Below are 25,900 nucleotides of genomic sequence, written 5' to 3'. Positions count from 1 at the left end.
TCTTGAAGTAATCCTGCATGCAACTGCCGCCATCTTCCCGTCAGGGTTAGGCTTTTTATGGGCAACATAAACACTTGAACATCAGCCTTATAAGAGCTGACAGAAACCAACTTTAAGAAAAAGGTAATTTGATGTCTATTATGACTTCTTAGTTTGGTCCATCCCCCATCCATTAACATGGAGGAGGCAGGATTACCACCTATACTGCAGCCATCCACCAGATGGCAACCGAGATGCTTTGGCTTCACTTATTGGGGAGCCGTCAAGTCGTCCATTTTTTGGTGCTGAATTAGACTCTTGAGTTCATTTGTAAGTTCAGATTCAAGTTGTCTACAAAACACACCTGTCAGGTTCATAAGGCAACCGTGAAAAGACAGTAATGAAAGTTCCTGTGGCTTTGGTGGTCTTTTAATAAGCTTTCAACACTGTAGGACCCCTGGTCGACTAGACAATTGGTTATTCATCTCATCCATCCAAGTGCTACATGGTCGGCTTATCAGCGATGTCAGTTTCATTAGGAGAGAAACATATACAGCCTTCTGGGATTATTCCATTATTTTAGGGCAGGACTAACTGTGAAAGAAGTTGTTGTCAAAGATGTTGTTTCTTACAGCAAGCGACCCAGAAGATGTCCGTTTTAAAACGTGCGACAAAACGTTCCCACGTGACAGCTCGACAACGAACATGACACATAATCAACAAACAGTGATCTGACTTGTCTGCAATGCGACGCTCCATCAGCTTTCATTTACACTCTGGCCTTGAGTGCAAACACATTTTTTTGAATGTCTATTCATGATAAAATTAGGATAATAAGGCTATTCAGGGGTAGAGTGCATTAAGAGCTCTTTAGTTCATCTAGAGGTGCAGAACATGCTTTGAACACTATCTCTTTGATACGTGTGTGTCTGCTGTCGTGTTCTATGTTTGTGTGCCTGGTGCTGCCTGCATTTTACTGACTCATCTTTGACCACCGGAAAACTCTTTGACTCCTCTGCCTCTGTCACAACTCTGCAATTTGATCCATGGTGATCAAGGTTCCTGATCCATGACACTGTTTCTCTTTAAAACTACAGAGGTTTAAAGGTGATCCAAGTGCCCCTTATCTCCACCAGTCAAATCATTTCAATGGTCCAATTCGGCCTCTTTTCACCGTTGCCCACATTCGTGCTCTTTGCTTAGTGCAATGTCCCCTTTCACATTCCCTTCCCGGAGAGGGGGCCGCTCATTGTGACAGCTTGAAAGCATTTTGGTGTTTTACTCATTTGAACGCCCACATGAAAAATCCTTTTATGTATGCATTCCATGAATGAAATCAAATGTAAATGAAGTGGACATCTTTTGATTAGTTGAACATGACAGATGATTGTGACTTGGATTTGACTGCCAACTCGTTTTTTTATTGTTATTATTCCCTGCACTTAAGATGACCTTTACTCCAAGTTAAACAGCATTGGTCTCATAGTCAATGTCAATTCGCCTAATTGTAAAAACCTGTATTATTTCAAGTAGATTCGTTGTGTCTATGCAATCAGTGCAGTATAATGTTTTTGGTCTGTGGCTTAATGGAACAACAGTGTGGTGGGAATTTGTATTTAATTCCCTGGTGAGGAAATAAACCATCAGACTGAGTGATCAATTCAATGATCTCAAAGTATTTAATTAATGGTCAATAAACAATTTACAGAGAACAGATTTGAGCACAGACAAAGTTACTGAGCAAACACTTGGCCAAGTGGGACAGAATCTCCAACACCACTGCAGGTATCAAGATTCTGACCACAGGCGAGATGAGATGTGCCAGCTTTACGTACAGCTCAAGGGTTCAAGTCCTCCTTCGATATCATGCAGGCAGGATGTGTGGACCTGAGACATTGGGTAAAACATCAAATAGTCACAAGGGCATTTAGGCTCAAAGTAACTAACACTTCCTGATATCAGGCAGATGCAAACATTGAGTGGAATTTATATAATGATGCTTCATCAGGTCAATCCAACTGAACTTTGAGCATAGCTGTCAGGACAGGAGGATCTGTTACATTTCAAAGATGACAGTTAGATTCAATAATTTCCATGACAAACAGCATAGTCTTTCTTTAGCGTTGACTTTCATATAAAGACAATACAAACTTTTTCTACGTAAGCATTGGTCCTGCAAGGTCCAAGGAGAGGCGGTGGTCTAGTGGCAGAAACTTGGACTATGGGCCGAGAAGGTCTCTGGCTCGTCTCTGGTTCGACTCCACGGAGAGACAACAAAAGAGGAAGCTGGATTGATCTGTCAACAAATGCAAGAGTCTCCCTACCCTGTCTAGTGCCCCTGAGCAAGGCACCTTACTCCCCCAACATCTGCTCCCCGAGCGCTGTACATGGTCACTCACTGCTCTGTGTGTCCTGCACCAGATGGGTCAAAAGCGGAGGTTAAATGTCCCTACCTGCATGAGTGTGCCTTTGCATGTCTGTGCATGTGTTTGGGACTAATAAATGCATCTTAATCTTAAGAAGGGTTCAAACACCAGGTGGCGTTATGAGCTTTGTTCAACCCATAAATGTTTCTTTTTATAATACATTTGATCATAAATGTGATAGTAAAGGGTTGGTCGTTCTATCCCCTGCCCCTCCAGTCTGCATGTTGAAGTGTCCTTGGGCAAGACACTGAATCCTGAAATCGCCCGTGATGGCTGTGCAGGCAGTGTATGAATGGTGCGTGATAGAGAAAGCGCTGCCTATAGAAACCCTGTATGAATGTGTGGATGTGATTTGCGCTGTAAAGATCGTTGAGTGGTCGATTTAAACTAGAAAAGCAAAGCAGTCAATTCCCACAATGCATCTTCTTCTTTATAGTAACATTTCATTTCCCGGCCAAGGCAGGGAAGGTGCATCTTTCCAAGTCTGTGCCACAAGTTCTTGACGCAGCTTCTCTGTTGGTACAGCTGTCATCGTTGTGGTAATCATTTCTTGTGAGAACAGCAATGACGCACGTTGACTATATACACTTTGAATTTCCCTAGAAAGCCGAACATATTCAAATGATTGTACTCACGAATAAAAGGAATGTTGCCTTGATTTGAATCTGGAGGACGAATGCTGAACTGTAGGTGAAACCAATTTATTTACTAATATATAGCATATATTAGATCAAAGTGAAAAATGTAAAAGTCTCTATTTCAGGACACATATTGCAACATGCGTTTTTTAACACAAATGTTGTAAATCAAAAAAATATTCATAGTTCGGCGGGAAGGTGTGAATCAACATGGCCAAAGCGTTGCACACCATGAACAGGGTTGTTATACATAAACATTAGTCTGTTTTGTCGGGCTAGTAAAGAAGAAGAAGAAGAAAGAAATGTAATTTATATGGCGACGTGGCGGTTGTGCGGCGCTCATTAGTTTGTCAGATACCGGTTCCCCCGTGGGGATTCGGCAGCCGCCTCCTGCATCGCCGAGTGAAGCGCTGACAGCTGTGACATCGAGTCCCTGTTTGGAAGCGTAACTCATCGCTACGACATTGTGTCATCATAAAAAGGAGGCCATACCTGCAAGTCTCGGCGCAACAAGCTTCACGTCCTGACAGCCAGCTGCACCAATCTGCGGCATGAAAAGGTGTGGGTGGCATGTGGATCCGGCGGGGGTGGGGGGGGGCGAGAGGTGGGGATGCAAAGGGAATATGGAGAAAGACGGCGAGGGGGGGCAGATAGGAGGTGTTCCATGGAACGGAGGGAGTAAGACGTGAGGGGAGAAAGAGAAAGGAGAGTAAAGCACATGAAGGGACAGAGGTCAATGCATAGGAAACAGATGGATGGTGTCTGAATGAAGTTTGAACAGGCTGCCCGTAATCTCATTTAAGACGCACTCCATTCGAAATGGACTTTCTGCCCGTGTTCACGCACTCACACCGGGGCGATCTCGCACTTTCGTCCGAACACGAGGCTTAGGCGCGTATTTTAAAGGGGAGCCGCCTAATCTCACCCAAAGCACCCAGATGGCAGCCGACGCCTTGTGTTACCTTAAACGCCCGGAACGGAGATTCAACCCTTTACAATCGTGACATCGTGGTATCTCTATTCGCAGGGTTTTCTCAAGCAAAACTACGGACTCCCGGGTGATCCAACTGTGACACTGATGCCGAGAAAAGTACATGGAGGCAGGTTGTAACTTTGTCTCTGCAGTGATGTCCTACAGCCTGATTGGACATGTGGCTTTCAAAGAGAACTGCTTTTTTTATGACGTCGGCGCAGTGACTTTGACAAGCTGAGTGTCATGCTCCGCGTGTGGGGTCTATCTGCTCCCCTTGCGTCCCAGCAAAGAGTTTGGTTGACTCGTCTGCATGGTTATAAAACAGCAGGGGGGTCCCCAGCCATCCCCCTAGGTGCTCCACAGCCTCTCCCCCCTTGAGTTTCAGCAGGCTCCACGCTGAGCTCTCTGTCAACTCATATATCGGCCACGGTTTTGAAGAAAAGACTGATATTTTTTTCTTTTTTTAAATGATTCTCCAGCTTCTCAGACGTGCCACGAGTAAAGACAGAAACATCGGGCCCTGATCATTATTATTTCCTAAGTTCTTCTCTTAAATTTGTTTCTTCCAAAGCTCGACGTCGGATTCATTCTCTGTTCTTATATTGATAAATGCCATTGTCTATGCAAGTTAAAAGCGTGACTGCAGGACCTTGTCCACACACATAAATCACAGAAACTGAAAAGAACATCTAGGAAGTAAAAAATGTCAAAAGACCATACAAAAGTTGGCCGAAGACAGGACTCAGAAGCGCAAATAAATGTGACCTTATATTTGGTAGTGACGGCAGTGGACATAAAACAACACAAGACTGATAAATGGGATGCAAATACTCAAATGTTGTCAAAGACCGAAGAGAGACCAAAAAGGAAAATGGAGTGGGAGGCTTGCCCAGAGTTATCTGAGCTGGACCAGTGTGTGGGGCCATCATTGGAAACACAGCACTGGCGGGTTAACCCTTGGCTGAGCATCTGGACCCTGTTGAGACGCTGCTTAGGAAAACAAATTGAAATGATATTCAGGTCGCTCATGTTGGATGGACTGAAAAACAAGCAATAACCATGTGTGTCCGGGACATGGTCACACAAACTCAGTGCAGCTTAGGGACCTGGGTGCTGTGTGGAGGGGTTTCAGTGGTTCTCAGGGTGAATTATGAACTATAAAGCACCTCATACCAGCAAACTACTGTCAACGATAAGATGGTAATTTAAATTCTATCACATTATAAATAACAGTAGAATTGAAGAGAACACAATGATACAAAATTGTGCTCAAGCATGTCAGCAGTCATATTTCTTACTGTACATATCTATTTATTTACATTCCACTTTAAATAGGCACAATACTCTGCACTTTACTACCTTTTTTTTGCACTTCTGGTTAGATGCTAAACTGCATTTCGTTGTATAAGTACTTGTAATGTGCAATGACAATAAAGTTGAATAAAAAAAAAAAAAAAAGAAGTGCTCTTTGTTGTTACCTACAAGAAAACAATTCCAGATAAGAACATTTTGTAATACTGTTTGTGAAAGTTGTGTGAGTGGGTTTTCAGGAAAGAATTCTTCTGAAGAATGGTTGGTAAACGAGGCCCTTTATTCTCTGCAGATTAATTTGTAGTATGAAACCTTGACAGGCAAACTCAGCTGCTGCAAACTCAGGAGAAACAATGCACTGCAGTGCATCCAAACATTTCACCATAAGGTCCAAACATGTTGTCCTGTGCAACAGTTGTGTCCTCTCATACAGGTGGTGCAATTATGTACCCGCCTGATGACTAAAAGTCTGTTTGCCGAGGCATTAGACTCCTCATTATAAGAGATGATCCACATCCAGCCGAGGGGATTTGAAATGCGTCCCGCTCTCATCCAGAGCCAGCAGAGGATTTCACTGCAAATTGGTGTGGTTCCTTTTACAATGTCCCCGCGTGAGTACTGATAGATCCCCAATAAATCAAGGCAATCACGAGGAGATATGGCAAAGACTTTGCAGTAAATCCCGCCAGGATCATAAATGTACAGCGTCTAAATGTGTCTGTCCACACCGCCCGCCTACATGTGTGTTTCACGCACTCTGTCTTATGATTGCTTTTTTTTTTTTTTTTCTCTTTCTTAGTTGTTCTTTCATTTCTTCAAACACTGCCGTGTCAACATCGATCCCATCATTATTTTGGCTGCGCCGGTGCTGATTCGCGCCGTCACTTTAAATGTTCACAGGCTTCCTGGATGATTGTGTCAAAGCATCAAATGGAATTTAGCGACAGTGAACTCACAGAAAGAGGAATGGAGTGCAGAGGATTACACATCGCTGAGCGTGGCTCCCTGCAAACACTTGTTGCGCTCGTGAGACTCGTTCCACTTTGACACGGCAGTCGATGCCGGATCCCACACACATGCTATGTCATGGTCAACATATTCCCCGGTAAAGAATGCAGAACAAAGGTGAAAGGTGTTTACTGTCAGGGCCCAGACCCTCTGGAACAGTTTATCTGAAGAAATCAGACTTCAAACCTCCCTGTCTGTTTTTAAATTGTCTTTCAAAACGCCTTTTTACCAAATGGCTTTTAATTCATTGTTTTACTTTGGCAATGCATTTTCTCACCAACGCTGCAAAATCCGGCGAGTGCAGATATGCATTGGCCATGTTTCATTCTACAACCCTCACGATGAACTGTTGTTTCTACTGATGCGATCACACCAGCTAATATGTAATCTAATGTGTCATAGTTGTGAATATTTGCATCTCTAATTCCACATGTTTATTTCCTGTGAACCTCAAAAGTCAGTTTTGCTGGCTTGCTAGGTTTACAGTAGGGACTATACAATGACTTACAATTATTTTGTCATTTATAAATATGTCAACATATATTCAACAAAAACACAAGTGCAATACCAAAGCACTCTTTCATCTTTAAATATGTATTAGTCTCCTATTTATTGGTTTTGTATGAATTGGTTTGTGTTTTTTGTCAGAGTTTAAAATTGTTTTTTCAGGAGTAGCACTTCTAATTACATTGCACTGCTGTCTTTTGTAACACGACTTCAAAGGCTTTCCATTCTAATCTATTCAATATACCACCTTTAAATCATTGATGGGTTTAATCAAACACATAAAACCACAAGCACCCTGCGAGAATTAAACAGCCAAGCAGATATTTTCTAAAGAAATGGTCCCTTTAGGTCAAAAACCCTCTGTATAGATGACATCTCTTTATGTTATGTTCCTGCTGAAATATTCTACCTCTCATCTCCACTGGGAATCACCACAGTCAGCATCTCCCTGAATGTCCCGCTGTGGGGGCCAACTGCCAAGTGCGTTTACCTCCATATCCATGGTATTGTGTGTGAATAGTGTTCTTATAAGCCGCGAAGGCAGGTGCTCTGGCATTCGCTACCTGAATGCCCCAGAGATGTAGCAGCCTCGGGACTGCATCGTTAAAAGGTGTTAAACTGTGTCACACTGTGTGTTTCTCCTCGTCAAATGAGATTATTTCACCCACGTCTGCTTCACATCCAGAGCTGGTGCGGTGCTCGGGTTGACCAGCAGGTGGAGAAGTTTTGGAGTTTTTTGGGACCCTCCAAACCGACCAACCCCCGCCCCTCCCAGTCCCGCCTCTGTCTCATGTCATGCTGCTCCTGGTGAGTTTCCCTGCACCAACTTCATTCCAGTGCACATAGGGAGAACACATGTTGGACACTTAACAAGAAGCAGGACATGCAGGCAGAGTAGAGGAACAAAGCTCTGTGCACACTGGACCTAATCTCTCTGTCGTTGGAGTATTTCTATCAAATCTGGGCCTGTATGTCTTCACGTCTCTGTGTCAAAGTACATGAGAGTGTCTGTCTGAAGTGTGAATGGGATTTTTAAGTGTTCACAGACATGGATACATCCTCTGCCGCGAGACCTCTCCTCCCGGCCCTCCTGCTCTCCCTTCACCTCCACTGCCACCTCCTTGTCTGGGCCGCGATGGACTCCTGCTACGATGAGGACGGCCTGCCCAGCCGCTGCATGCCCAAGTTCGAGAACGTGGCCTTCAATCACAGCGTGGAGGCGTCCAACTCGTGCGGCTCCCCACCTGAGGACTACTGCATGCAGACCGGCTCGACGCGCTCCTGCCACCGCTGCGACGCGTCGGACCCGGAGCTGAGCCACAACTCCAGCCTCCTGACGGACTTCTACAGGAACGAGGAGCCTACGTGGTGGCAGAGCCAGTCCATGTTCTATGGGATCCAGTACCCGAATTCTGTCAACCTCACCCTCCACCTGGGTAAGAGCATCCCTCGCTTGGTCTGACCCCACCACCCCCCCAGGGACCTCAACTTGCAATGTAGATGGATTTGTATCTCACACTAATAGGTTTTTTCTCAGGGTTCCATAGTGTTTTCTTTTCACAATATAACATATAATGTCCTGCTTTATTTAAAAGTTAATTTCCTTTGTCCATGAATAGAATATTAGTGTCTACTCAAAGCAAATGGTTTCCAAGGTAGCTTCATTTGAGTGTCATCAGTTTTTCATTTTTATTTGCCGTGTGTTGGACTTCATTGTTTCATGCACTGCAAGAGTATTGATGGGGAAACCTTTAATACAAAGCAGATGTCCTTAACAACACATTATGTATATTATTCACTCGCAGCTTTGAGCTGTCTTCATAAAAGAAAAAAGAAATCTCCTCGGCCCAGACAAGGATTATGTGTGCGTGCATAGCCACAAGGGCATGTCTGAGAATGTATATAGATTTAAAGTGGATAAAGAAGAAACACAAAGGCCCACGTTTAATTTCATTCAGCCCAAATAGAGTATTGATGATGAAACCATCCAAATCTGTCTGGAAAATACAATTATATCTCAAGAGGCTTTTTTGATTCGGGCCCAAACGTGACTGGAATAAAGTCACCCCTCACAGAAACCTTTCGTGTATCGACCCCGGCCATAAATTCCACCTATACCTCATCATTTTAGCTTGAAATCAACATCTCTCATCATATCACAGTACAGATTCAACCCTAATCTTTTACTACAAGCTCAATTCATTGTTCTCATTTCATGAATCATAAGGTTTTACTACATCTGGCTGAGAAAGAAACAGGAGGTGCTAAATATCTCCGGTCGTAAACAGATGATCACCTGCAGGAATTGGTCATTGTAAAGAGAAGAGAGGCTCCCGCTGTTCGTCAGGAATTTGGAATTCAAAAACTACAACAGCTTTTCAGGACAGGGAATTACATTTTTGGTTTTGTAAAACCAGGAGCTGGACAGTGGTTGGGCTGTCACTTGAAATCATGCTCATGTTCCATTCGCTTCAATGAAAGTTGTCACAGAACTTTTACACACAATACATTTCAAGTTAAATTCAGTGTTTGGAGCTTTTAAAACGTAGTCAAACATCTGTAGTTCTTGCAGCTAATGCCAAAGTCAATTTTAACCAAAAGAGAATAAAGTACAGCTACAGAGAAATAGCATTTGAAAAGCTTAAACAAGTCAAATATATACAAGTAAAGTGGCTGTAGCCAATCACAGCTGCAGAAACAACCTAAGCAGTCACGAGTAATACAGAATACCAATAATATGAGCTTTTTACAGATGTATAAGTATCAGAGTTTATGCGTGCTGATATGTGACGATATCAAAACTTTTATTTTACTGAACAAACGATGCAAGAAAGACGCATTTATTGTTATATTTTATATGAAAAACTGTTTAGGTTCAATATATACTGTATCTATCAATGCTACTAGGTTCATGGATAAGCTGGAAAATATCAAACTTAAAGTACACAAATACTTTCTACACGAATTTTAGCAGTTTTTAATATATCGGCCGATATAGCTTCTTTTGCTATTCAATATCGCTATCAGTATGGGCCCCCCCCCCAAAAAAATCCAAGTGGGACTTCACTGTGCTGCCTGGCTCTTTTAATATCACACAGGGTAAATGTTTGGATGTTTGGTTTATTCGTGGTAAAATGAGAAACCTACCAGCTGGAACACTTGAACTTCACTTGACAGCCAATATAAAACCATGCATCCCTCTTTATAACACTGCATTATTTGGATGCCAGCGCAACAACCTTAAGGATTTCCTCCTTCACCCACTCTTTTCCTTTGAGGAAATGCATTCGCCTCACTTTTTGTGCACTGCACACATATTTGCATTTGAAGACGTTCCTCATTTTTTACACATTTTTATGAGCGCAGCCGGAGCCATTAGCATCATTATCCCATTACCATGCTGCGGAAAACTGCTGAAATAAGTAACAGAGCACATTTGTCACTTTAACTAAATTAAATTGTGGCGATTAATGCTACAAATGAAATTAATACAAATCTTTCTATGAAATTACCTTTCCAACTTCCATTTATTTTCTCAGCTGCGTTTTGGTGCATATGTGTGTGTGTGTGTGTGTGTGTGTGTGTGTGTGTGTTTGTAACGGAGGGTTTTGTATCGACGAGGCTATTCACATCAATTTGGGGCCCTGTAATACAACAATTGCTCTGGCCCCTCCTCTGTTATCGAATTGAATTTAATTAATCGTTTTTGGAGAAAGTACATTTTAATAAATTGATTTTGTTCTCGGCAATCCCCTTGCTGTTTACCCTGTCTTGTCTTCACTTAGATTCACAGAGCTCCGATCTGGTTCTGCAAGCAACGTGTAGAGGAATGTATGCAAACCAAATGTGTGTGTTTGTGTGTGTGTGTGTGTGTGTGTGCATCGGAGGAAGATTGTTTCAAATCAAGCAAACTCACGACACATGAATCTACACAGGCAACAAGTGCTGCTCTACTTAGCCTTTTTTAAAGATAAGAATACAGTGATCATGTTAACGTGTGAAAATCGACTTGTTAGAGCAGAGCTGATCCATCACAGCTGATCAGGTGATAGTGGTCTAGTCACCCCGATCACGAATGCATTGATAAATTAATTTCTCAAACCTCCAGTGCACACGGGCCACATCACCCGTAGATCGATCTGTTTTACCTCTTGTTTATAAGTTTGATAATAATTCAGGTGAATTGATGAAAGAGTTGGTGTTACAACCTGCAGTAGCTGCTTTTAGCCGCTAGGGGGGCAGCGCGAACGAGCTGTAAACAGCCCACCTGAACATTTGGTCAACATGGAGAACTTGTTTGCAAACACTCACCTGAGATCACCGGTATTACGAAATTCATCACTATTCATGTCTTCTGACAGATGTAAATCGGAGCTGCGTGTTGCTCTGTTCGGTCTCCACCAGGTCCCGAAGGGGGAAAGCTCTGTTTATTGCTGCTAACGATGCTAAATGCTAAAAGCAGTGAGAGAGCGAACCATGAGCTGCAAGATGCTGTGTGGGGAAACTTCAGACTCTGTATGTTTGTCACTATAAGTGATCTGATCCATTGTTGTTGGAAAAACTTTTGACACAGTAACAAAGAACTAAGTTAAATTATCGCACACTTTACGATTTTTTGATTAAGGTGGCGTGCATACATTTTCCTATTCATGAACACATATTTTTAATGATTATAACAATGTGAATGCCCCAGGACTCCACAGGGGAGGGTCTACAGTTCTGTGGGGACCAGACCATCCTTCGCAGGCCTCATTGTTCTTTTCATCAGTAAAGATTGTTCTCTATTGGTGCTTTCACACATGCACCGAACTTGGGACATCTAACTGAAATGTTCTGGACGGGCTGTATGTGAGAACGCAAATATCCAAGGTAGTTGATCTGGACATTTGACGGCCCCATAGTAAAAACTCTAAGGTTTCCATGTGGGAACACTGTAGGACAATGTCAGGAGAATTCACAGTGAGCGAGTGGGAGTGTCAAATGCTATTTGGCCAACATTGGTGTTGCTATGCTTAAAACAAACATCAAGATGATGCAGCAGAATTGAACTTTTGCCTCCTTCATGCTCTGTGGCCACCCCTCCCCTGAATGCTCCAGACACTGTGCTGCTGTTGTTAACACGTCTGACTCGGATGATCTCCTGAAAGGCAAAGGCAGGAGGACATTCCGACCCAATCGTCCGGAGTTCACATCTGAAAACGGTTTACGACTCTGGTTTTGTGTTTCTGGTTTGTTGTTGTCATGCCACAGAATGAATCTGTGGTGATCGGGCTTTTTTTCCCCTTTTTAACCGACACCAGGTGTTTGCTCATGGTGGAAATGATTGCTCAGACTGTTAGATCTTAGCCTTACACTTCACAGCACATTCAGACAATGTGCATTACGAGTCGCAGTATAAGGGAACTGAACTGAATCTCCTGATGGTGGTGCAACCATTACAACAGCTTAGTACCTAAAACCTTTGCTCAGTACTGTACCTCTGTGTGTGTGTGTGTGTGTGTGTGAAGGCAGCTCTTGCTCAAAACTAGTAATTTTCTTGACAGGTCTGCCTCCCTCCCCATCTCAGCAGGTGGGGAGTGGGCGCTCCCCATCAAAAAGCTCTGCTTCAAAGCAACGAGAGACGGGGACAAAATGACGACAGAAGTTGGAAATGTCAGAGCTTTGAACGTTGACGGGCAGTTAGGTCACGTGCTCTGGAAGCAGGAAGTGCTGCTGTCAAACGCAGGAGATCGATTTCCAATAGCTGATGTCTGGCAGGGTTCATGAGGCTTTGTTGTTCATAATCTTTGGCTACGGCTCTTTGTCTCCGGGAGAAAGTTGCGAGTGGAGCCGCTGAAGAGTTTTCTTTTTTTCTTCCTTTTCTTGCATTGTCTGGAGGGTTTGTTGTTCTTCAGAAATACCAAACACCCACAAGTCGGTCTCACTCAGACTGAATTGACCTCTGCCCTTTTCCGCACATCTCCCCCAGACATGTTTTTCTATTCCTCTGGATTATTCTACCTGCGCTCGGCATTCTAAAAATAAGGATGATTATGTTTTCATAACCCCAGGATTTTTATGTAACCGAAAACCCCTAAATGTTGTATGTGTGCCGTCTTTGTGGTCCGCTCGAAAGCGCTGTGATCCATCTGGGTTGTCGGTGGGGGGGGGGGGGGGGGGGGGGGGGTATGTGCCTTCGACATTAATGTTTTCCTTTGCCTCTCCAAACACAACAAAGTCCCTGTGAAGGGGGAGACGGGCAAATCCTGGGATGATAAACACAGCACTAGGATGCGGGGACACATACTGCAGCCAGGTCAGCGGGGGTCTGTGGAAGAGTAAAAAGAAGACGGGGGGGCCGGGCTGCTTCGAGGGGAGTAAACAAAACATAATGAGGAGGAAGGAGCAAAGGGAGAGGTGGGGGAAAAAGAAAGAAATGCAGGGTGGTTTGCTGGTGAGGAATTGGGGTCAGGGTTTTCCCACAAGGACTTGGTGAGAGATAACACACACACACACACACACACACACATTCAACAGCGCACATTGATGTCTACAGCTGGTTCTCATTGAGCGCCAACAAAGAGAAGCAACATCCTGTCTCCGAATGTAAAACAATGATAGAAGTCCTGCCATAGTCGGCGTGCCGCGCTCACAGCCCGGTCGCTGGTGTGCGCTCTAGACACACGGAGAATTCATCTTTTAAAACTTTGAGACGTCGCGCGATTAGAGAGGATAAATCCACTCGTCTGTGTATTTGCTGATCGCGAAAAAAAAACACAATTCCCAGCTGGAAGTAAACACATTGTAAATATTGAGTCTACAGTACTTGTAGCAAGTTTAGTCTAAGCCTGCCTGGGAATGGGCAGACGAGAGCAGCTGTGTCGAGCTGACATGAGTGACTCAGGAACAGGTCAGACGCTGCTCTCCTGCTGCCCCCACAGCCCCCGACTCTTAAAGTGTTCTACGTCCAAACAGTCCTTCAATTACTGTGTCTGGGCACTAACCAAAGGCTTCGGATTGACCCGTGAGGTCAAAAAGTTCTGGCTCAGCCCTGTAAAGTCACACAAGGCAGTTTCTTCACTGGTTTTCCTTACTTTTCTTACATTTTTCAGTCCCCCGAGAACTCAAGCTTGGACTCCGGGTCAAAGTGAAATGTCGTATCTCAAGGGAGGGTAGTTTGCAGTGCCCGTTCTCAACATGCCTGTTAGTAACGGGCCGTTTGCTTGGCCCGTGGAAATGCTGGTTGCAGCAGTTTGATTTCCGAAACTGTAAAAGTGACCTGCAGTAAAGACCGACTGCTGCACACAGAGCACTGGCTTCTTCAAAATACACTGAAGCTTCACTCAGGATGCAGGATATTAAACTGGAGAATCAGATGTTGAATTCTTGGAATATTAGGGTTTTTCCATGATTATCTAGACTGCCATATTCTCATTTGTTCCGTCAGTTTCTTAATGAGCCAAATATATTTTACACTTCTCATAATTAAGTTGGAGGTTTCAGCCCTATTTACTGCATTAATTGTCACATGTTCGCTGCGTGTTAGCACAATGGCCCATAAAGTCTGTACCATCCACACAAACAGTCGGACATAATATTCTTAGCTGCAGTTGTTGCATGCAATGCAGTTCTGCACTTACCTTTCACTCTTTAGTTTGTGTTCATTGACTGGAATTCAACACATTCTGTGAGAAGTGAATAGTGAACACAGCACATGTCCAAATGGCACCAAAGAAATTACTGCTCTTCCTTGGGCCCCTACCAATATACATGCTAAGTGTGAAGTTGATGGGATGAATGGTTGTGGAGATATCCGAGCCACATACAGACAGACATAGAGCGATTTCTGCAATCGGTTACTTTGGCTTTGTTAAAATCTAACAGCGAAGAAACCTTTCTGCTGTGCTTATGTAATCCATATCACTCCTGAAAGACACTGGATCACGGTTCATTTAGCATTGTGCATAAAAAAACACACAAATATCCTTTGCAATTAGTCTGCAGCTCATCACAGGGGGATCTTCAACAAATGTTTCATCTTCTGTCTCTTTTATGTTTCTTTTGCTTCCGCCTCAGCGGGGCCGAGCTCACCTCACGCGGGGAGTAAATGAAAGCTAAATGATCTCCGGGCTCCTATAAGGGAGGATACCATTAGAGTTTGCTGCAGAGACGTGAGACAGAGTCGACCGTTTCTGACTTGGCAGGGGAAAGAAACAGATGTCATTACGGCTGTACCCGAGGATGTCATCCCTGCATGGAAATGCACAGTGACTGAGACTTAGTATCTAATGATGTAGAGAGAAATCCCCAAGAGTGCAACGAAGACGACGCCTGTTAGGAGAGTTTCTGCATGTTACTTCTGAGTCTGGTCTCAATACGGCTTCAGTTTGTGTCTGCTCACTTAATCTCATCCTCGAGTTGCACAACACTTGGCAAATTCTGAATGCGTGTTTGCGCTCGGAAATTGTAGCTGCGGGTGGGGGGGTGGGAATAATATGTGAATGTTCTTTCAAAATCCAAATAAGGACTCACATTTGGAAGCATTTTAAAAACTTAAAAAACTAAAAAAAATCCCATTAATTGAAGTCATCTGACTGTGAAATATGCAAAAATGCATTTCCCTCTCCTTTAATTTAAGAGGTACGTGGACAATCCTGTCTACAATTACAATTCAGTAATACTCACTAAAGGAATTGTAATTTAGTGACTGGGTTACTATTCACTTATATTATCATTCACCTTATTTGATTGTTAATAAATCTATTCATTCATTCAAAAAATACATAATCCAGCCAAGAATGACAATTTCTGCCAAATATAGTTGTTTCACATAGGTAATATAATTTTTGTGACACAGGGTCGACCAGAGAGACACAGGCCTCCACCTTAAAAAAGTACTTTGCAGACATTTCTTCTATTACAATGCAACACCAAATACAGTGCAACGAAATCCGGGTATATCTCCTCCTTTGGTCGAGATCCCTCCAAACAAACAGACCCATTTTGAAAGTGAAACCAATATTTCAGAGATTAAAGTCAAATCACTGTTTTTAAGGTGGAAATGCAGATCTACCAAAAAGTCCTGCTTCTCGTCTTCTGAGATTCTCCTTGTGCCTGTGAGCTGCTGAAACCTGAGCTGTATCATTCAGTCAAGGAAATATTCAATCCTCCCAGCTGTCAGCATTTTCCATTTTTGCATAATAAATTTTCTTGTTGATCACATCGGCTGCTTTCATGTCACACCTCAAATGTTGCATCAGACTGTGTTCTAATGATTCCCCACTTCTTCCCTTTGGGATTTTGCACTCATTGGCCTTTTATATGTTCCCGCTAATATAAGACAAAGTACTTTTTTGTTTCTTTCCCTTTGACCTGTGTTTCACTTCCGTGGTTCATTATGATCTGGATAATAAGAAAATAATCCTGGGGATTCTGCGCGTCCTACAGGAATGACATTCTTTTTCCCTGCTGCGAGGCATGGGAAATTAAGCCTGTCTCCCTTTGTTTTCCCTGGTTCTATAATGCAATTATGTCTGTTTTCTTTCCCGTTTGCTCCAGGGCCTTAAACTATCACCCTACAGAATTAGTCTCTTACATAACCAGCCTTCATCTAGCTGTAGACTACAGTGAATGTGTTTCAATACCGCAATTCTTTCGACGATTCAATTCAAATCTTATCGTGTGGTGTTCTCCACAGGCAAGGCCTTTGAGATAACCTACTTGCGATTGAAATTCTACACCAGTCGGCCGGAGAGCTTCGCCATCTACAAGCGCACGGAGGAGAGCGGGCCCTGGTTGCCTTACCAGTACTACAGCGGATCCTGCGCGAAGACCTACCGGAAGGACGCCAAGGGCTTCATTCGCCCGGGAGACGACGAGAGGACGGCTTTATGCACGGACGAGTTCAGCGACATCTCCCCGCTCAGTGGAGGGAACGTGGCTTTCTCCACCCTGGAGGGACGACCCAGCGCCTACAACTTTGACCAGAGCCTGGTGTTACAGGTGAGGCAGCATTTTCTTATGCATATTAGTCAACAACCCTCCAACCCCCTGATTTTGCAGAAAGAACTAGCTTACAATCAGTCGTACATATTGAAAATAAAATTTCTTAAAATAAAGAAATCTATAGATTGACCCTGGGAAAAACAAAATCGAGTAACTTATTGTGCATTGTGTTACAATTCAAACTCTCTCTCTGTTTTCCCGTCAACTTGTGGGTGGTTGTGTCTCAGCTTGACAGTGTGAAGTTGTATCTAAAGGAATCGTTATTATTAATCACTGGACTTAGGGGCTGACCTCATCTCAAACATTAATTGCACATCATTTCACTGCTGTATAACCATAAGGGTAATAACTGCCTATCATGCTCCTGGTCAGAAACCTCAAGTGTGGCTCACGGAACCCCCTTCTCTCCTCTCCCCAGCATTTTAACCCAAACAAACATGATGTTGCAGCGCAGATATGCATGCCTCTGAGCCTTTCTTCAAGGCGGCTGAATCTAATGTTATGTTTAGCTCTGATTAACATTGATGAAGTCTTGAGAGGGCTGTGCCGAAATTAATGGCAGCCTCTCGAGGGCGAGTCTGGGAGGGACGGGCGCAGTAAAGCAAGACTAAAAATGTAAATAAAGCCCTTAATGGAGCCACTCCTTTTCCTTTGACAGGGCTCTGAGTGTGCATGCATGCATTTGTCCACGGATGTGCTCCTCATCTGCTGAAAAATAATCACCAACTATTTTTAAATTACGGAGCATTGCATCTCCCTGTGTGTGTGTGTGTGTGTGTATATATACAGTATCTGCCATGAGGGAAAACTATGCATTTCCAGGTTGCATCCTTGCTTGCAGCGACTTGTTATGGAGCAAATGTACAGTAAATGGACTCTTGTCATGACAAATTAAATAAGCGAGGTTATTAGAGCAGGGATCCCACAGATCCATCCACTGCAGGAAGATACATCATGATGCTGAATGAATTAATCATAAGAAATATCCCCATTTCTGAGCAGATGAAACATGTGCATATCCTCCCAGAATAAGCAGATCAGGATATCAATTTATGATCGCGCAAAGGACGTCTCGTTTCCTCAGGTTTTCAGTCTCAGGCCAAAATCGATCCCAATCATTTGTCCGTTGCTGATGTCGCATTTCTGCCAAAGTTGTAGGATAATGATTGCGTGTTAATTTGACTAATTTGTTTTGCCAAGTATAATGAGTGGAAAAAGTAGTAACAATCAAGGCTATGTTTGGAGTTTGCCTACCACACAAACCCTGCAGTGAGAGATTATACAATATATATAGGTACAACATAATCAATCAAAAACGCTGTCAATCATAGATGAGCTAAAGGCAATAATAACACAAGTCTGTGAAACCCCACATAAATGACCCCAGCATGGAGTGACATGATGAACAAACCACATTCAGAATTGTATCCATCATTTCAAAGTCGCACAACTTCCTCCACCACAGGATGTGGGCAACTAGCAGCAACAAAAACTCCTACCTACATCTGTTACAGTAATCTCCCATTAGTTCAGAGGGAGGTATGAGTTGTGTAGATCTATCTATACAGTCTATGGTTGATCAGTCCACAGTCATGCCCCTGTCCTGCCATGAGCTAAACGCTCCTTAAGACAATAATAATGATAAACACCTTCCTCTATCTGACCTTTCTCCTCACATGTAGTGTAGAGGTATGTCTGGGAAATGCACGAGTGCCACCTCCATAAGGGAAGCTGTCCTCCTCCACATCATTAAATACGAAGAGTAAGGATGTCTTTGGAGGATGTGTGGAGGATTTGCAGTGCAAGCCTGCATAACCGTAACCAGCTCCCAGCCCTATAGGAAAAAAAACACATCTTTCTCCACTATAAGAATGAGGGGATTTTTTTGAGAATGTTCATCGCTCAGCCTCCCAGTGTATTTCCTGTTTATTGAATAAGACTGTTATAAATCAATTTAAAGAAAATTTGTCTATAGAGAAGTCAAAACACCGATATTTCTCCCCAGCTCTCTCCTGAAACGGGTCCGTGACACACGCCGTGTCTCAAATCTCTGAAAACGGAAACTGCTGAAGCCTGACTCTAGCAGAGGATGGCTTTTTGTTCACCAATGCTGCTGCTTCCCAGTAATGTTTCATCCTCTCCCCCCCAAAAAAATATAATTTAATTTGCAAATAAAAGCAGCTATATTTAGGTAAGATTAACAACGTGAAGTTATACCATTTATATTTAGAGGCATAAAGCGTATGTCAGCTGATTCTAACGGCTTGTTGAAGATGAGAATATATATTCTGACACCCTCATCGTGTTAATCACACTATTAAAGCTCCTTTTAATTATTGTTTTAAAGTGTAACAGTGTGATGCAGCTGACAAGTCCTTGAAGCTGCATATGGAATCACAAATGCCTTAACGGCTCCCACCCTTTGACACACACATGCCTGGTGTGCCGGAGGCTGTCTCGTCATAACCCCCCCCCCCCCCCCCCCCCCCCCCACCACCACCACCACCAGGCGCGGCGCTGTGAGTGGGTGACATATCTTCAACCTCCGACAGAGAAGAACGAGGCAGCCTTCCTCGAGAGCGGTCCCATTTTTAAACAGGGGAAGGATGGAGGGAAGACAGAAGTGGTGAAGCCACATCAGCTCTCAAGCATATGCTAAGCTGCGCTGAGCAGCAGGATAAAGACATCTCCCCCTCGTCTCTGCTATATGTGAGGTCCCTGTGCATCTGCAGCGTGTGAAAATAGAAATAAAGTGCACTATTGGATTAGCTCAAGCGCCGCTATGGGCTGGGCACATTGTGTGGCAGGCTGCTGTCAGTAAGACGACATGCAGCCGCGTGAAAGAGGAATCTGCACGCTGGACTGGATTTGCCTCCTGAGCTTCAAGTCCAGAGATTCCGCTCCATCTGTCTTGCAGGGACAACAAAGCGGGTGAATTAAAATAAGTGTGAATTAAAGGGAGAAAATATTTCTGTGGCTTAGCAATAGCCACTCACACACACACACACACTCTCTGAAAGTTTCCACTTGGGTCTTCTCTCATCCACCCCATTATTCCCTGATTCATCCCTTTTCTCCCCGGTCAGTGTGTATTACTTTGCTTCACCTCCTGCTCTGCTAGTTCTACATTTTACTTTTTGCTGGAGAGCAGTTTTAAAGTGCTTACAGGAAAAAGTTCTGGCTGCGGAGCTTTTCTCCGGTTTAGAGATTATTAAACTGTTCCTTTCTGATTAATCCCTTCACACTCGCCCTCTGCCACTCTGCCACTCCGTCCCCTCTATCTCTTTGTTATATAAATGTGGAATCTGGACAATGGCAACTAGAAGTCTGGGTTTGTCACAACGTACCGGTTTGACCCCTTGTTCCGCTGGAATTTTGTGAAGTGAGCAGTGTTTTGTAGTCGAACAGCAACACATGTACAGAAAGATTATGTGGGATTAAGGAATTAAGGACATTTTGTTAGGGAGGCATGGCGAGAAGCAGGTTGAGTCAATAGCGTGATAAGAAGAAGAGCATTGAGTTCGGGGTGGACACTTGCCTTAATCTCTAATGACAATGGAACCTGTTGCAAATCATGGAAGGAAACAAAATGAAAAAGATATTTTTTGAGCAAAATCAACCTTAACTTGAGTTTAAACCAGTTATCTCACTGCTTATATTAACTTGTTTGTTCAGTTGAGCCACACAAGAAGGATATTTTTTGTTTAATGCGTCTTGATCTGTTAATTAAATGGTGTTATCTAAAAAATCTATTCCTTGTAAAGTGAATTTGTACATAAAAAACACCTTGTTGATGTGTGAACATGCCATGAACGATCATGACACTGATTTAGTGTCTTTTTTTAACCACACAGTCGTTGTGCAGATTGCAAATGTCGTCACACTGTTGCCAACACTTTGGAATACATCATCAACTATTGGAGAGACATCCAATCGTGGTTCTCACGGGATGCAACCACAGACTTTTAGCAATCTGCACTCAACATTTTGGATTTAAAATATGTAAATATCAATAAATAAAGCTCTGTTTAAAATGAAATATACGGCCTTGGAGGGATGCACTCTTAAGCCATTATATAAACCCCTTATTGAATCACATTTGAATTTACTAGACCCTGTTTTTTATTTGGATCAATACCAAGTAGTACACACTCATCAGTCCATTAAATATGCCAGATTGTTTTGTTCAAGAAAGTGATCAATAGCTTTACATAGCTGCACCAACATTTAATAGGGTCTTCCTCGACCCATGTCCCATCCACCAAGTTCTAAGGAAATATATTTAGTAGTTTCTTTCTGAGTGAAGGGGCAATTAAAACATATCCTCCTTGGCGGAGGTAAAAGAAAAACGTTTTCAAACATGCCTGAATTCCCGGGAATATTGTACCGTCTCACTTAATTGTCACGGTGAGGTAAAGTAAGTCAAGTAAAGACACAAAGTCTGTGCATGGACGTGTGACTGGCCTTAGTTACATTAAAAGCAGGCTACTAATGGCGCTCCTGGCTGTATTTCAGTATGCTTTGGATGTCATCGACCCACTGATATATAAAGCTGTGGGGGATCAATATAAGCCAAGCATACATAGATTGGGTGGCAAATCTCTCAACCGACCTGCCAAACACCTGCTCTCCCTCACTCCACCGCTCCCTCCCAGCCTCCCTCTTAAACAACGAGATGAGAAGGCCCATAATTGACTGTGATCTGTTCTCCCATTAGAATAAAAAGGTGGATCAATTTCACCATTTCTTTCATTAAATCTCTCATCCCCCCTTCTATTTTTAAGGGTGATGGGGCAGCTGGGTATCGCGCACAGAGACAAACACACATGAGCCTTTCTCTTGATGCACAAGCGATGCGAGTAGAATGAGAAAGAACATTATTCTTTTTTTTTCTTTTTCTCCCACGTAGTGAATCATAAAAATAATGTTGAGGCATACTCCCGCTTGAGCTACAAATACAAAAAAAAAACAAGAGGAAAACAGGAAACTCAACACAAAGGGGCGGGGATGGGAGAGTAGTCAAAAATATCATTCCCACAACAGCCCTACTTATTGAATATAAGATGAAGGTGTAAAGCAGATGGAGGAGAGGGGGAAAGGGAGGGAAGAACACGGTGAGCTATTTGTTTTAGACAGTAAATGCAACACCGTACACAAATCAGGGCACTTTCCCTTTGTACTGTAAATGCTGAATAGATTTACTTTGTTTTACCCGGAGAACCCATAGAAAAGCTGCTTTCAAGGAATCCTCCCGGGTAAATACTATATATGCCAAATAATAAGACATGTTAATCTTATTAATGATTATCATTGATGATTTACAATGTTCTGTTGTCCAGATTTTAATTTCTATGGGAAAGCCTTGTGACTAGGGTATCATTTTGGGTTTTGTTCCGATACCAGTCCTAAATCGATACTTAATAAATTGGGCTTTCCAGACATTTTTTGCAGACGTGTGACCATTAGTGCTGGTGGTAGAAGCCCCCCCAGTCTGATGCAGGGATCTATAACTTTTTCAGGGTTTGCGCACTGTGGCTTATCTTCAGACGAGAACCTCTGTCGATCACTCACTGGACCTGGTCTCACTCTACGCTGAGGAAGGTTGAGGGGATTGTATATGGTGGGGATGACGGTGTGGAGGAGGACTTTCCTGTGAACCTTTGCTGCATTGCATCCAAACCTGCAGCTGAATGTTTAATGACCATGGTCTTATCCGGCTTCCGCTGTTGGCAAGGATCCGACCTGAGCATGTAAACAAGAAGCCCACAGATGTTAATCCCATGACGAACCGTTGAGGCTTCTCTGGTGCTTCAAAGTTGCTAAAAAGTTAAAAGAGCATATATAAAGTCTGGTTTTTGAGGTTTAGACATTCCCTTAACTACAAACCTGCAGTGTCCACATCCTGCGCTTGCACTTGCTGACATCTGTCTGTCATTTTTTGCTGAGCAGTGGAGAACGGTATCAGCAGCATACATATGGATTCTGTACTCTGTCAGCTGTGTTAAAGGGGCACTTAATGTTAAGTATATGCAGATCTGGAAGGGTTCGAGCACAAGTCCCTGTGGCATGTCGTGGCTGCAGTGGCGCGAGGTAAAACCAGGTGAACATACTGACTTCTTTCTTTTGAAAAGAATTCAAAACCTTTCAATGTAAGACACGGGCAAAGCTGAGCTATTGTAGCTCCCTGATTTTGTGCTCTATCCGACGTCAGGTAATGATGCAGAAGTGAATTCCTTTCTCTTTGAGGCTGATTTAATATCTTAAATAATTGAAGCACCAAAAGCCTTTGTGTGCAGTGTGGTATTTGAATACCATAACTCCAAGAAAAGACGTAATGATACTTTAATCATGTCTCCGTCTCAAAAGAGTTCTGTTCGTCCACGTATCAAATGTACATCTGCTGTCACCTCCAGACGGGTCTGGCAATTTTGCTAAATAGCACTTTGGCAGCACTCACACTCCCTGAAGAAGTCAGTCATCTTCACATACCTCTTCATTTAGCCAAACCTCGTCTATATGAATATGATTATATCGCAATATGCATTTGGGATTGTCTTACTGGGAGGTTTTTGTATGGCTTATATGGGATGAGGGTAATAAATGGAGCCCACATGTCATGTTTTAGCACCTTTATGACTCTTCTACTTTCAGTGCGCCACATGCCTCACGATTGCCACATGACACATGCTCATACATTGCCATTGTTACGAGCTGACCTTTCCTCATGTGGAACCGAGGTAAAGGAGCTGGAGAACACTAATATCTTGCAGTGAGAGGACTTGGATTGAACTCTTTTCATTCCTCAGAGAAGCGAACCTAAGAGAGCTCTCGCACCATGGTGGAGAAGCAGAACATAGTTAGTGTAGTAACAGTGATCGTGGGATGCTCCTCTATGAAAACGCATCAATAAAACATGCTTTAATCTCTGAATTCGAGTAAAAAACGTTGCTCGGTCGGAATGTGTTTTTCATAAAGTTGATGTAATCAGAGTAAACACCCCAAGCTCTGTCTCCTGCTTATTTTTTTTTTCAATTGCCTGTAATAATATTACATTTATATGAGCACTGATCCAGCAAATGCAGTAAAACCAAGCCTGGAGGTACATACCAGGCTGTAGCCGAACATATTTAGACTATCTGGCTGTCAGTGTGGGATTTATTTTGACCTGTTTAGATGACCGTAGACAAGGAAAGCATTTTAAAGTCAACATCGGCACCAATGAATAGTTTTGTTGTCTAGTTGCACATGCCCTACATTATGTAAAAGAAAATGCCCCCGCTCTAAGAAACACATGTTTTCAAATTGCTTTAGTGACGGATAATAATGCGGACGGATCACAGAAGGAATATTTTATCCTCTGAATTCACATTTCAGTTGGCTTTCCTTGCTGGGAGGCAACGATTGGGCATTTGTGTCAGGGGTTAAAAGCCTACTCTTTACATACAGATTGTCAACAGAGCATAACATGATCCCTGTTCCCTCTCTGTGGCATGACAGTGTGCCATTTCCTCCGCATATGGCTCACACCGAGCTATGCATATTTCATGAGGCTTAAAAAACAGGAATTGCATCCTGCCTGTTTTATTAGCATTTTAATCCCTTTGCAGATTTGCCGCTTGTGCCTCAGTCGGAGGAGTGCGTCGTTTCAATATAGAGACTTCACACGCTTCATCCGCTGCTTTTAAAATATATCTCCTTGTCATATTTGGGAGGTCAAAGCAAAATTGCGCTGAAAAAAAGAAAAAAAGACAACGGGTGACACTTAAATCTGCAGGTGCCTCTGTCTGTCATGTGTGCTGTAAATCATCTGCACAAAGTGGTCTGTGTTATACTAGTGATCTTATGTGTCGTGTTTCCATTGGTAAATGATTCGATTCGGAATAAACAACCGTCACCTCGTAAGGTGGCATTTAGATGTTCTCACCGAAGTAATGGCTTACTTCAAAGGGAGGTCTGTTGTCGAGTTTGTAAAGCGTTCTCGCTTTTTTTTCAATAATCAGGAAGGAGATGAAAGCTGCTGTATGAATTTGAATTTAATTTGTTCAGCCATCCATTAAAGCAGTTTGTCTGTCTCCCCTGCCACCAGTCCATCCTCTCCCTCCCTCCCTCGCTCTCTCACAAACACTCTCTCTCTCTCTCTCTCTCTAGAAATCTGTGTGGCAAATTGGAGCTCCAGCATCGAATGACAATGAGTAAAAGGGGGGGAAATATATATTGAGGGCACAGTGAACTTAAGCAATCATATTAAAAAGTTATTAACTTTGGAATGAGGCACATGGCTCTCTTTCCTGTCACCGCCCGCAGCCAGAGGCTTCAGAGTTCAGGAAAACACAGTGAGACGGAGAGGGGAGAGGGGAAGGAGCCAAGCAGGGGGAGAGAGAGACAAGATGGATTTGAAAGGTGAGGGTGAAGGTTTATAACGGCCCGGAGCAGAGGTGACCTCTAAAACACTGTTTGATTCCTCAAAAACGTTGTTGTGCGCGAGGTGACGTACACGTGTGAAGCTGCCAATTTGCTCCTGAGAACGTTCTTGTCTTCGGTGGAAGGACTGGCTCATTGCCTTCCTCAACGCCTCAGCCTATACATAAGTCAGCATCATTGTAGCATTGTGAGCCCAAATTCCAAGGGAGCGGGAATCAAAGTTAATTAAGCTTTTGCTGCGGTTTGCACAAATAATAAGTAATGGGCTGACTACTAATTAACCCTAAGAAACTGCTTCCTTTCAGTGGAGTAAGTGATATTTGGAACTATGTCTGCTTTTCCTTACACAATTAGCACTGTTCTCCCAAGCATAACTAATAACTCTTCCATACGATAATGGTCTCATACTCTGATGATAAATGGAAGAGGGTATTTCCTTTAATAGCGTGGAAGAGTCCTGAAATGCTAACAATGCATTTAAATCATTTCATCACCTATGAGTGTGTTAAAGCATGAAAGCCGTGCCGTTGGAAACAATAGCGATGCACCACCAGCGTCCAGAATGTCCCCTCATTAGTACGGAGAGGTGAAACGCATGCACTTACACTCTGATCATCACTATATGCTAATCATTTATTTAATAATTTAACAAA

The 25,900-nt window shown here is 43.1% G+C and overlaps 1 protein-coding gene across 1 annotated transcript in view; it reads left to right on the top strand.

The window, feature by feature from the left end:
* Positions 1-7,726: 7,726 nt before the first annotated feature.
* Positions 7,727-25,900, top strand: part of lamc3 (laminin, gamma 3) — a 97,259-nt gene continuing 79,085 nt past the window's right edge. Inside the window, exons 1-2 of the mRNA XM_062412181.1 lie at positions 7,727-8,278; positions 16,519-16,823. Coding sequence (XP_062268165.1) covers positions 7,891-8,278; positions 16,519-16,823 — 693 coding nt within the window. The 5' untranslated portion in view covers positions 7,727-7,890. The remainder of the gene's footprint in view (positions 8,279-16,518; positions 16,824-25,900) is intronic.

Source organism: Platichthys flesus, chromosome 19, assembly GCF_949316205.1.
Source record: "Platichthys flesus chromosome 19, fPlaFle2.1, whole genome shotgun sequence".
Lineage (NCBI taxonomy): Eukaryota > Metazoa > Chordata > Actinopteri > Pleuronectiformes > Pleuronectidae > Platichthys > Platichthys flesus.
Note: the sequence above shows the minus strand (reverse complement) of the source record. Positions and strands in the feature narration are given on the sequence as shown.